Source organism: Myxocyprinus asiaticus, chromosome 38 (genome assembly GCF_019703515.2).
Source record: "Myxocyprinus asiaticus isolate MX2 ecotype Aquarium Trade chromosome 38, UBuf_Myxa_2, whole genome shotgun sequence".
NCBI lineage: Eukaryota > Metazoa > Chordata > Actinopteri > Cypriniformes > Catostomidae > Myxocyprinus > Myxocyprinus asiaticus.
The window spans coordinates 2,881,237-2,894,033 of record NC_059381.1 but is presented as its reverse complement, the minus strand read 5'-3'; the positions used below and the strand labels follow the sequence as shown (position 1 = coordinate 2,894,033).

At 35.9% G+C, this 12,797-nt stretch overlaps 1 protein-coding gene across 1 annotated transcript in view; it reads right to left on the bottom strand.

Moving 5' to 3' along the window:
* Positions 1-12,797, bottom strand: part of LOC127429246 (SHC-transforming protein 3-like) — a 39,360-nt gene that overhangs the window by 24,871 nt on the left and 1,692 nt on the right. The window contains exons 2-3 of the mRNA XM_051678170.1: positions 5,001-5,071; positions 1,228-1,291 (exon numbers count right to left, since the gene is read on the bottom strand). Of these exons, the coding sequence (XP_051534130.1) occupies positions 1,228-1,291; positions 5,001-5,071 (135 nt within the window). The remainder of the gene's footprint in view (positions 1-1,227; positions 1,292-5,000; positions 5,072-12,797) is intronic.

Below are 12,797 nucleotides of genomic sequence, written 5' to 3'. Positions count from 1 at the left end.
ACGGACACCAACATGCGGAAAGGTAAAAGTTCCCAGACTAGCTAAAAGTGATATTTATTAACAAAATATTATCTAAGTATTATATGAAAATAGTTTATGAGAATATAATGATGTATTTAGAGATTAAATGAGCTAGTAATCTACTTTCCTGATGGAAAAGGTGTTTAAAAAAATAAAAGTAGGCTACAGTAATTGTTAAACCATTATAATAAAACCATGACGAATACAATAAACGAGTCGCCACGTACTACAGCCATTCCGCCAGCACGGTTGAGAACGGTTGAGTACGGTTAGCTAACCGTGCTGAGAATTCCGGGGCGAGAACGGTTTATAATCGTGCCGTGCCGAACCTTGCTCAAGTGGAAATGCTACTGCAACCTTTCCATACCGTGCTCAGAACTGTTCGACCCGATGGTGGAAAAGCAGCTTATGTCTTCATTTAAATACTCAAGACGCAGCGCTATTTCAGAGCTATTTGTGCCAGCTTGAACTAGATTGCAAGTGTTTAGTGAATACCAGGTTTTGCACTGAAATACCACACGCAAAAGTGACACGACAGTTACAAAGTTTTGTGTAATTAAATCAGGACATACAGCACAACATACTGTATGTTAAAGGTTGCCTTTCATTAGCAAACGGACATGTCCCTTTTTACAGCTGCAACTCTCACAGCAAATGCATCTTACACACATACACACACACACACACACACACACACACTGTAGCATGCCTTTTCTCTTTCTCTAACTCGTCTATCTCACTCTAAACCTTTTGAATCTCTTCTTTCACTCTTTTCCTCTTTTATTTCTCCCTTTCCCAATATTTCCTTTCTGATTGACATTTATAATCTCTTCCTTCACACCCTCATCACTTCTTGTCGTTATGTGCAATAATCTAGAACATACACTCTCTCTTTCTATTTAATTCACTTTTAATTAACATGTCTACATCAACATGGTTGTATAATATATAGTGGTTTTCATTAAACATCAAAGTCTCAAAATTAACAATTTCCGAAGGGGACAATTTTGATAACTCAGTTTTATTGGTGGTGTTTTCTAAAGCAAACATCACTATTATTATTGCTCATAAATAGGTTACGGATTTGAAAAAGACCTGTAAACTTAAGTTTTCAACTTTGGCAAGGATTTATCACATTTTCGAGTTAATTTAAAAAAATCGAGTTAATTTAATATTGTCTTGTCTTCAACTTCTCTCTCATTTTACCTTTTTCTTGCGTAGAGCTCCTTTGGCACCAGGAACGGCTTCACACACCAGACTGATCGCCTCCCTGCGGAAAGAAATTACAAAATATAAAATAAAGATATAAAGACAAATTCTAACGATAAGATTGAAGAAAAAAAGATAAGATAAAGATGTGAAAAATTTGAAAAAAGTGAATAATATGTGAAATCTAAGACCATTCACATTTTTTGTACTGTACTGCAATAAAAAAAAAAAAAAAATACAACAATACAATTTTAATTCAAATCAGCATTAATTAAAGGTGCTGTAAGCGATTTTAGCCATTCTAGAATTTACACAAGATGAGCCGTTAAATTAGCCACGCCCTTTTTTCCAAAATCCTGCGCTCCAGATACCAAATTAGCTTTACTGAGACTGACATGAGCAGAAACGGTTGTCAAAAACAACAGCTGCAAAATAGCGCCCTCAGCTGACAACTGTTATGAACAACATGGCATAAAAATGGCATTAAGCCTCAATAATTCGCTGTAACTACAATACTATGAGAACGCAAAAAAAAAAACTGACAGGCAGAAAGAGCCACATTTTTGTTTGCTGTTTACAGAGTCTAGAGCTGTCACAGAGACAGGTGAGATATCTCACAACACTTATTTCATTAATATCTTTCAGGGAGTAGTAAAAAATTTTGCACACGTTTCCATGAAAAAATCACTTACAGCACCATTAATTAAAGGTGGTATAACAAATACTACTATGATGTATAAATTAAAATAATTATAATAATAATAATACTTTACAATTCAAATAAAGCATTATTTTTTATTTAAAATATACTGTATAATAATACAATGATATATTATTTCAGTTGTAATTTAATATTATAATACTGTATTTGTTCTACCGCTGTTAATTTATGCTAATGCAAATAAAATTGTATTAAAGTAATTTTTATACTGCAATACAGCACATTAAAGTATTGATATAGTAAATATTGATACTGAACATGTACTTAATTGTCACAAAAATAATGTCACAATGGTTTTAAAAAAAAGTTTTTAATTTATTTTCCTGATTTTGGGTTTTGTGAGATTCAAGTAGGGTTATCAGCCAATATCAATAATTTTGCCCTGGGCGATATATTGATCTATCACTACAAATTTTTCAAAAAGGCCACTACAAATGTCAACTTTAGCTTATGAGATTGAGGAGCCACAAGCATACTGTGCAAATGTACCATCCTATTTGCTATCAAATAAGAGTAAATGTTCAAACGCGTCCTGCCCTTAAAGTCAGTTTTTGATCATGGCTTTGAGTCCAGTATGTAGTTCATCAGTGTGCATCAGGAATGGATTGTGTGCTTGTGTGTATTTGTGCGAGAGCTACAGCAGAAAGTGCAGGAAGTCAAGCAGAAAAGAAGATATGACATGCTCATCTCCAGCGCTACTAATGCAAACTCGCGTCTGTATGAGAAGCGGCCCACACAGCCCAGCGTTCAATAAACAACCAGCGATGCACCGTCTCTACACTCATGTTACACAGTGACTCATCAACACACATGGATGCAGTACATTCACATCTCATGCACTCATTATAGCAACAATAAATGAGTGTTTGGCAGCAGATGCAAATAAGATAAGGAAAGGAAAAACATAACAGGATGATTTGGTGGCATAACTACAGAAAAATCCCATAAAACAGCAGATAACAGTCATATAGGAACCATTAACTGTGATGAAACCATAAAGCACCATAAACACACCTTAACTGGGGTTTAGTAGCAAAACCATAGAAAAATATTTATTAATATATGAACATAAGTAGATATAACTGAGATATAAATATAGAAAATGCATGAAAAGAATAATGTAACTAGCTGATGATATTTTCGTTAAGAATGATCATTTACTGCGCATACTGTGGACAGTTAATAAATTATACGTTTTTATTGCAGTGAGAATGAACCTACAGTAACATTACAATTCGTATGTTGAAAACAGTATGCCAAAGGTGTCTGGATGACATAATGGTGCACTCAAGTCATGTCAGAAGGATTGCATTTACAAGTTAAGCACACATGAACGCCACCAAAAAGTCGTTATTACCACTGGGAAACTCAGGATTTTCTTTGAGCACTTTCCGATTTGGTGGCGTGTCGATTGAAGAATCATTGGTATTAGTAATAAAGTTTTACTTGTGGATTTTCCCTGTACACTTTAGTTTGTACAACCCTAACCCTTACACATCTAATGCGCTTATACTCTTTTCTAGAGGTAGACCAATGTATCGGTTTTACCAATGGTTGCATTTTGGAACTATCGGTTATCGGCAAAAAACGATGCCGATAGTTGCCGATAGTTTTTTATGTTTTTAATTGAAGTTTTTTTAATACTTCATTACAACAGCAACCTCTAGAAGTGAAATAAAAACAAATCACTGACTAAATCTTTCATCACTGAAAATATTCATCCATATTTTTATCCTCACTTTAATGCTTATTTTGTTATTTTGTTATAAATTGAAATGAAAGCATGCAAAGACAAATTCGATTATATAGAAATGTGCCCCGCAGCACATACTGTACATTGTGTTTCCAACATACTTGTGAATAATAATTTTTAAAAAACGAATCTGCTGATATCTGAAATCCTCCATCTGGTGCATATAGGCTATAAAAGCTTCATTTGTTAAATACTTAAATATAGAGCATTCTAACTCTAACTCTAATTCTCCGTCATTTCAAAATAAAAGTCCCGAAATAAGTATATGTATTTTGGGCTTGTTTATAGTTAAAAGTCCTGTGTTATGCACCACATTTTTTATTTTTTTTTCTGTGGCAATTATTGGGATTTGGTGCACAATAGACTGCATCTGGAATTTTGTTAATTCTGGACTCTTGTAGCATCTATGTCTTTCCCTGTCCTAGTAAGGAAGAACATTTTTACACATCTAAGAATTTGTTTTTAACATTAATCGGTTATCAGTTTATTCTACCACCTATGTTATCGGTATCGGCAAAATCCACAGTCTCTACTCTTTTCATTTTGTTGCTTTGGTGCTAAAAAGATGTGAAAAAGAGAGAAAGAAATATGCAGTGTTGGGTAAGTTACTAAAAAAGTAATCACCTACAAATTACTAACTACTTCTCTAAAAATTGTAATCAGATTACTTTACTGACTAGCTCATTGGAAAAAGTAATCACATTACTAATTACTTTAATTTTAAGTTACTTTCTAAAACACTTCACAAATATTTTGTTTTTCCACTCAACACATACAAAATAATTTTCTCCTTGTTCATTGTCGCACACCCTTCAGCTGTCATAGAAACAAACAGACGTGCATATGAACAAAAAATTCACATTTTAATTGTATCACACATAAATATTTTTTTTAGTAATATTTGTAACCCAAGTAATGTACTTAAAAGTATTTACGTTCATTGAAAGTCAGCTACTGTAATCTGATTACAAGAATTTAAAATGTAATGTGTTACACTACTTTTTGTGCCTAAAATTAATTAGATTACAGTAACTAATTACTTTTTAATCCAGTTACACCCAACATTGGAAACATGAAATAGCAAAATGGTTACATTCTCTCCGAACGCACATCACATCGTATTTACGACTTCCAACTTTCTTGTGAATAATAATTAAAAGAAAACTTGACTTGAACGCACTATAGGTTCACAACACAATTGTGCATCTGCGCTTTTTTTTTTTTTTTTTACTAATATTGTCCACAACCCCTTACACAACAGAAATGGAGGAGTTTGTGACAGATGGAGAGTTGTACCTTGTGATTTGCGATCGTGTGGTGAAGTCCAGAGATCTCATAGACCGAAGAACTTCAATACAGCCCAAATACTACAAAAAGAAGGATATAAATTGGATTAGAACAGCTCATAATCCAAACAAATTTAAGCTATGAGGATTTCATTAAAAGAAACATCAAATCAAAATTGCCTATTTACTTCAACGCACCATTATTGAATATCCTGTTTACATGAATATACTTAATACTAGCTTTTTACTTACCAAATACTGCACAGTGTATACAGTATACACTAAGGGAAACAGTGCACATTATTCTATAATAAACATGTCAAATAGTAGTTGTTGTCACATGACCTCATTACTTGCATCCTTGTGTCAAAAGAAATGGTTATTTTGCACTTTTAATTCAATTAAAAATGTTTTAACTTGGGGGCCTGGGTAGCTCAGCGAGTAAAGACGCTGACTACCACCCCTGGAGTCGCAAGTTTGAATCCAGGGTGTGCTGAGTGACTCCAGCCAGGTCTCCTAAGCAACCAAATTGGCCCGGTTGCTAGGGAGGGTAGAATCACATGGGGTAAAATCCTCGTGGTTGCGATTAGTGGTTCTCGCTCTCAATGGGGCGTGTGGTAAGTTGTGCGTGGATCGTGGAGAGTAGCATGAGCCTCCACATGCTGTGAGTCTCCGCGGTGTCATGCACAACGAGTCACGTGATAAGAGCGCGGATTGATGGTCTCAGAAGCAGAGGCAACTGAGACTTGTCCTCCGCCACCCGGATTGAGGTGAGTAACCGTATCACCACAAGGACTTACTAAGTAGTGGGAATTGGGCATTCCAAATTGGGAGAAAAGGGGATAAAATGCTTTAACTTTTGCCAGTCCAATCAAATAAAGAGTAATGAAAGAGACTTTGAAAATGAACTGTTTATGGAAGATTTAAAGTGCAATAGAATGATAGAGGGATGCAAAAGTCTCTTAATCTGCCTGTCTACAGTCCCACACTGTTAAACACCCACCCACACACAAACCGAGATGTAAAACACACACACACACCCACATCCCAGCTATGACTAATGTCATACATCCACATAAAAAACAGACAAGCTCACATATGCGTGCATACACACAATTAAACATTTGAGAAAAAAGACTCATGAGATCGAAGAAAAGAGTGTTTGTGACACGCATATGATCAGTTTTGAGTTTCTTCTCGATTAAAGGATAGTTCACCCCAAAAACGAAACAACTGTCAGTGCCTCGCTGTAACCCAGATGTTTGCTTTTTTTTAAAGAAAAGGAGGGATGAGGCAAAATTAATAAAAATATACTCAGCATAGCATAGCCAGCTGATACGTTTTTATTTCAGTAGCATTTTAAAACAGCTCAGCATAAGGTGTCTGTGGGTAATAATAGTGTAACTTCATCTCCAGGAGATGACATCACACGTAAGCAGTGACATCACACATCAACGCGTCTTTTTTTAGCCGTCTCACCTCGACAATCTCTCGGTGCAGTATGACTCACTCATTGAGAGTCTCTCTACAACTAACTTCCCTTTCTGAATGACTCACCTGTCTTACCTCACTCACTGGCAGTGACCCACCTAAGAAACTGTCTTACATCCACGGACAAATCAAGCCATGTCCAGTCTAACAACACATTTTCCTGGATATACTGTATACACCCATCCTCAGCTTCAGTACAAATATTTCCCAAAGGAACCCTGTAAACACTGATTAGTTATGTTTACTCAAGTGGTTTATGGAAAATTATCACCTTACTGACAGATTTTCTTTTGCCAAAATTAATTTGCTGGGATGCGAATTAAAGCACAAAACGGAAACGATGCCGATGATGATGAGTCAGTGCAGCGGTTTGAGTTAATTAATTAATTAATTAAGGCCAAAAGGTACACAAAAGTCTTTGTGTAGGCAGATACAGATATGAGATTCTATGACATAACTCACCACCAACCATCTTGAGCTCAGTGTCTTCACTAGAGTGCTAGTGCAATTTTCAGCAAAACTCTATTTTACAGTAAAAATTAAATAAAATTAAATTATATGTATGTATCTATATATATATATATATATATATATATATATATATATATATATATATATATATATATATATATATATATATATATATATTTTAATTATTATTATTTTTAATGACAATATAATAATATAAAATAAAATGGCAAAAATACTCATTAGGAAATTGTTTTTCTTGTTTCAAGGATGCTATGATATTTTTATTAAAAAAAAAATTACATTACAAGAATATAAAATAAAATGCAAATACACTGATCAAGACGTTTTTTTTTTTTATTATTTTTTTTTTTTTTGCTGCGATAACAAAAAAGCGCAAAATATATTGCTCGGTGTTTACATCTTGCCTAAATCGATGACCATCATGCGCAAGTGCAAGAAAAAGTAAATAATTGACAGATTTACCTACCAAATTGAGGCACGCAACATTATCTACGAAATCTATTATCTAGCTGCGAAAGTTCAATTTCACACATCGTTGCGTTCTTAAATGTGCCACAGCACAATTCACAATGCAGCGCATTTACATATTCGTACATATTCTCAGTGTTGCCACAAGAGGCGCTATAGCATACGTTAGCATAAATGCATCAGCTGTTTTCTCTTTCATATACATTTTTTTTTTTTTTTTGCATGTTGCATGTCTTGTTAGAGCACAATTTGTAAAGCAACGCAAGAAACATTAAACTCTCAGTGTTGCTGCAAGAGGCGCTATAGCGGGCATTAGCATAAACTTATTAGCATACAGTCAGTTTTCGCTTTCAGATTAATATTATTATTTTTTTTGCATGTTACATGTTGTATGTGTTGTTAGATCAAAAAGTAACATTAAAATCTCAGTGTTGCCGCAAGAGGCGCTATACCCTGATAGCACACGTACATCACCCAGACATCTATTTATAGTGTGCGTTTACATCTGGAAGACGTATTTTCTAGGCTGTTTGCTCTTCTGCAATACGTCTATAAGATGTTTCTTCTCGGATGTCAATCCGACATTCAGGTGTCTTTGAGACTTTTAGAATGTTTGTAAATCTGATCTTTGTAAGATGTTCAGGAGATGTTTATTAAAATGTGATGCTTTCCAGACGAAAAGATCTAAAACAAACAAATCTCGGAGACGTACATGTGCTATCTGGGTAGCGGGCATTAGCGTAAATGTATTAACGTATGCTCAGTTTTATCTTTCAGATTACATTTGTTTTGCACGTTACATGTTGTATGTCTTGTTAGAGCACAGTTTGTAAAGCAACGCAAGTAACATTAAAATCTCAGTGTTGCCACAAGAGGCGCTATTACGGGCATTAGCGTAAACTTATTAGCGTACACTCGTATATATTTTAAATATATGCTATGTTCAGCAAAAACATGTTTATAGTGCATTTTAGCACAACTAGAACACTATATCGACTAATCAGCACCATGACCACAACTATTAAATTTTATTGAAGAAAAAAAAAGTATACCGGTACAAAAACCACAACATTCATTCTCAAGTGGGGGGCCTGGGTAGCTCAGTGGTAAAGACGCTGACTACCACCCCTGGAGTTCGCTGGGTCGAATCCCAGGGCGTGCTGAGTGACTCTAGCCAGGTCTTCTAAGCAACTAAATTGGCCCGGTTGCTAGGGAGGGTAGAGTCACACAGGGTAACCTCCTCGTGATCGCGTGGTGAGTTGTGCGTGGATGCCGTGGTGGAAGGCGTGAAGCCTCCACACGCGCTATATCTCCACGGTAACGTGCTCAACAAGCCACGTGATAAGATGCGCGGATTGACGGTCTCAGACGCAGAGGCAACTGACATTCGTCCTCCATCATCCGGATTGAGGCGAGTCACTACACCACCACGAGGACTTAGAGCGCATTAGGAACTGGGCATTCCAAATTGGGAGGAAAAAAATCCAAATAAAAACAACATAAAAAACATTCATTCTCAAGTGAATAACATTCAGTCACTTAATCAAACAATACTGGATCTAAAGTCTATATTCTGTCCAAGCGCTGCCCTTACCAAAAATGCTAGCTCCATACATTTGGGAAAGTTTGTGTTAAGAGAGGCAGCCCGTCCAGTCAATGTCAGCAGCTGTCCTTTTAGTGAAATGGAGCATGGTGTGTGTATGTGGGTTCACGAACAGGGTCGCTCAATAAACGAACTGTAAAAAATAACACATATTCAGCCCTGCAAACAGACGCCAAAGGAGGATGGTGTGGTTGTCGCCAACGTTCCCCATCTAACGCTTACAAAAACCCAACAAACCCAAACACAGGGCTACAAAAACAATTTATGTCACTCTTTATACGTTACATTTGTTAATACGTTAAGATTTCATTCTGTTCCATTTTATGTGTGTTTTCACAATCTGACTCTGTCGTGTCGACTGTTCGTGTTTTGCCTTTACAGCAACTGACTATTGAGAGGGGAAAAAAGCTAGAAGGGAATGATGTATGATTCATCCTGCACAAATCCATGTCACCTTTAGCTTAATAGGGCCTTGAACATACTTACATGGTCGTAAACACACTAGATCTTGCAGCTGCAAGAGTCCTCTGCCCACATCGCCCCTCTTCTGCATGATCTCCACTGGCTACCTGTTGCATCCTGTATTCAATTTAAGATACTCCTCCTAACATTTAAGGCTTTAAACGGACTTGCTCTGGTTTATTTGTCTGATCTACTTCACCTTTACATGTCTACTAGGCCTCTTAGATCTTCTGAACTTGGCTTTTTGTCTGTTCCTAGATCTCGATTGTCCACTGTAGGTAGAAGGTCATTCTGTGTTGTTATGGAACGCATTACCCCTTACTCTTCATAATATTTCTTCTCTATCCACTTATAAGGCCCAGCTGAAAACGTATCTATTTGCAGTACACTTACAGTAATTTGTTTAATTTTTTTTATGTATCTTGTATCGTTTATCATGTTATGAAATGTATTTCTGAAATGTACTTATTGTAAAGCGACCTTGAGCTTTGGGAAAGGCGCTATATGAATAAAAATTCTTCTTTAAATGTTACATTTAAAATTTGTCAACACACAATATGCTTAGTCTAGTATGTAAACATTTGAAATGTGTTAGTATAATGGCACATATAATGCAGAGTTTCCACGCTTTTTGACCAATGAGTTTTCCAAGACCTTTCCAATTGTTCATGATTACTGGATGATTATTACTGGATACTAACTTCCATACCAATCCTTAAAAATAAGTTTAATAGTTCGGACAATCATTTACTCACCTCGTGTTGTTTTTCAAACCCATTTGACTTTCTTTCTTCCATTGAACACAAAAGGAGATGTTCAGTCACCATTCACTTTCATTATATGGAAAAAAGATGCAATGAAACTGAATGGTGACTGAGGTGAACAACATGAGGGTGAGTAAATGATGATAGAATTTACATTTTTAGGTGAACTATTCCTTTTATAGATCTATGTCTCTAATAGTACTACTGACATTGTTTGGTAAAATGTCATTAAAAGCAATGATATTCACTATATTACATTTACATTTACATTTATGCATTTGGCAGATGCTTTTATCCAAAGCGACTTACAGTGCCCTTATTACAGGAACAATCCCCCTGGAGCAACCTGGAGTTAAGTGCCTTGCTCAAGGACACAATGGTGGTGGTTGTGGGGATTGAACCAGCAACCTTCTGATTACCAGTTCAGTGCTTTAGTCCACTACGCCACCACCACTCCACTCCACACCACTCCGTGACTTTACAGGTCCAGGCATGGAAACCGCAATTTTAAAATTCCCTGATATTTCCAGGTCTTTCCTGACCATAGGAACCTTGGATAAATATAATACCCAATATAAATATTTAAAGTAATATTCCATATAATAAACATAAACGTCAATTAAACTGCTAATGTGGGGTGCCTGCGTGTGCAAATGGCAGATGTGTGCATTTAACGTTAGCGTGAGACCAAACTTATCATCTAACGCTTGTCTCACGAATGCGTGTGGACAATAATAACAGATCTGTCCTGTCCCACTTCATGCTCCCTGGAGACGATACAGTAACAGAACTGTAGCCGGAACAACATCTCTTTAGTCTGGTAACTGGTCGCCATGGTTACGCAATTTGCATGCACTTCCCTTTTGATGTGATAAACTTGCAGTTAATTTGAATAGATAAAATCTGTGCAGGTAAAAAAAATAACCAGACGCACAGACGTAGATAATGGTATATTACTGACATTTGTTGCCTTGTGTTAATTTTTACACTGTACAGATACAGTAGAAAGAGTCTTTGGTATCGTAACTGTGTAACGGTATACACTATTCACACATTCAAACAAAGAATAATCACAGGGACTAAAAACGGTTAAAGGAACGAAAACAAACAACATTTTTAGAATTAAACCAAAAACCGGAGCAATGTGATTTTCAATTGTTCCAGAGTGAAAAAGTTATTTTTAAATGCTGGTAACCGGTTATAACCGGTTAATTTTGTTCCGATAATTTCTTCATGAAACCAAAGGCCAAAGGGTTTATCACAGTACATTTTTGGAACTACACCACTTCATGTTGCCTGAAAAAATGAAACATGCTTTGATCCTGAAGGAAACTGCTGCATCACACATTTCTTTGCCTAATTGCCCGTTGTGGATGTCGTCGTATTCTGTGAATGAAGACCGTTTGAACAACTATGTATAATTACTACATATACATGCATGGCTAATCCAGATACAAGGAAAACATTATTAGAGGTAAACAGTATATTTCTGAGTTGTTTCCAAGTCTTCACTGAATTATTGTTTGATATGATGCATTAATACAGATTTGATGCTGCTGGGTTATGACTTAGAAACAGATCTGTAAATAAAATTATACTTAACTGTTAATTAACTGCTTGTTATGATTTTTATGCCGATAAACCCACCACACAGGGAAAAAAAGTGCATATTTTGGCTTATTTTGGTGAGGTTAGTGGCTTATTTTGGGCTTTCTTTTCCAGAACACGTAGCTTGTTTCACTTGTGAGATCTGGCAACACTGCAATTTGTATTTCAGTACTGTCATTTTATAAAGAACGTTACTAACCGTTCTTTTATTTTGTTCTAACCGGTAACCTTTTGGAAAGGAGGCTGCGGAACTTCTGAACCGGAACGAAAAAATACAGTTTTTGCTCAGAACAAACCGAAATGAAAATAATGTCATTTTTAGTCCCTGAATAATCATGGAGACATACGAAAATCAGGACGTGTCTGAAACAAGTCAAGACGAGGAAGAACTTTTATTATTATTATTTTACTAAGAGGTGTTGTTTGGCACAAAACAAAGTGCAAATTGGTTAATTAAGGATTTTAATATAGAATATAGCCACATTAATACAGAACTCAATGTGTGTATTGGCTAACCAGATCAAATGTGGCATATTGTATAATATTAGCTTTACTGTTTTCAGTCCTTTGTTTTTAGTTCAAGTGTTACGTAATGTGAAGCTGATTCTGCACTGATGCCAGACTTATCAGTCATATGAATTTCAAATAAAAAGAGAAAATAATCAAATGAGATGAAGTATCTTACTTTTGTAAAGATGTAATTCACTGGATTGTCAAACATAATGTGCTATATACTGTTACCGTGATATAAGATTTTGGTCATGCCGCCCACCTCTACACACATGTAAGACACAGACAGAACAGATTCCCTGTAAACGCTGTACTGTATGTGGGGGAACAGTCTGTGCTTTTGTGGTCAGTTGTGCGTTTGCTATAAATCTGATGGTGCTTTTTCCTGCCACAGTCATTTGTGACCTTC